Source organism: Myotis brandtii, unplaced genomic scaffold, assembly GCF_000412655.1.
Source record: "Myotis brandtii unplaced genomic scaffold, ASM41265v1 scaffold684, whole genome shotgun sequence".
Taxonomy (NCBI): Eukaryota; Metazoa; Chordata; class Mammalia; order Chiroptera; family Vespertilionidae; genus Myotis; species Myotis brandtii.
This window is the reverse complement of record NW_005370673.1, coordinates 1,272,273-1,272,967: the sequence shown is the minus strand read 5'-3', so window position 1 is coordinate 1,272,967 and position 695 is coordinate 1,272,273. Positions and strand designations below refer to the sequence as shown.

Below are 695 nucleotides of genomic sequence, written 5' to 3'. Positions count from 1 at the left end.
TGCCCAGGGCTGGGATGGGGGGGTGGGTAAGGGGGGGGCAGGCCCCTCAGGGGGTGGGGGGAGGGGGCCAGGGGCCAGGGCAGGGCAGGGCAGGGCAGGCAAGCTCTCCTGCCCCCTCCCTGCAGGCACAGCCCTGCCTGCCCACCCAGAGGGAGGAGCAGGAGAGGCTGGCTAGGCTCCTGGGCCTGTGGGCAGCTCCTGGGTCCGCCCCAGAGCTCTCCGCCCTCAGCTTTCTGTCCAGGACACCAGCCTCTCCCAGGGTAGCAACCACATGGGGTCCTCCTGCCCAGGAGGCCAGGGTGCAGCTTGCTGGGGCCCTGACCGGGTGGTAGCCGCACTTCAGACCCAGCGTGAGGGGCCTGGTCTGAGCAACACCTCGCTGTCCTGCTGAGGCCACCGGAGGGGGCGGCCGTGGGTGAAGAGGCACCGCCCCAAGACCAGGGACCAAGCCACAGCACAGCAGCGTCGCTCTGCCCGGCACCGGGCCCACGCCCTGGGGTGCATGGCAGAGCGTGGGCCTCAGCGGCCACCGCCCACGGGACCTACTTCTCTCGCAGGCTCTGCAGCTCCTTCCTGATGTCTGCATCCTCGGGCTCCGAGTCATTGTCACTGCTTATGTAGGACGACTGGGAGTGGAAGGAGGTCACACTGATGGTGGGGACCTTCACGCCCGCCCTGCCCTGGGCCTCGGGGCC

The 695-nt window shown here is 70.1% G+C and overlaps 1 protein-coding gene across 1 annotated transcript in view; it reads right to left on the bottom strand.

Moving 5' to 3' along the window:
- WNK2 (WNK lysine deficient protein kinase 2) overlaps positions 1–695 on the bottom strand; it is a 166,775-nt gene that overhangs the window by 33,464 nt on the left and 132,616 nt on the right. The window contains exon 28 of the mRNA XM_014529505.1: positions 547–695. Coding sequence (XP_014384991.1) covers positions 547–695 — 149 coding nt within the window. The remainder of the gene's footprint in view (positions 1–546) is intronic.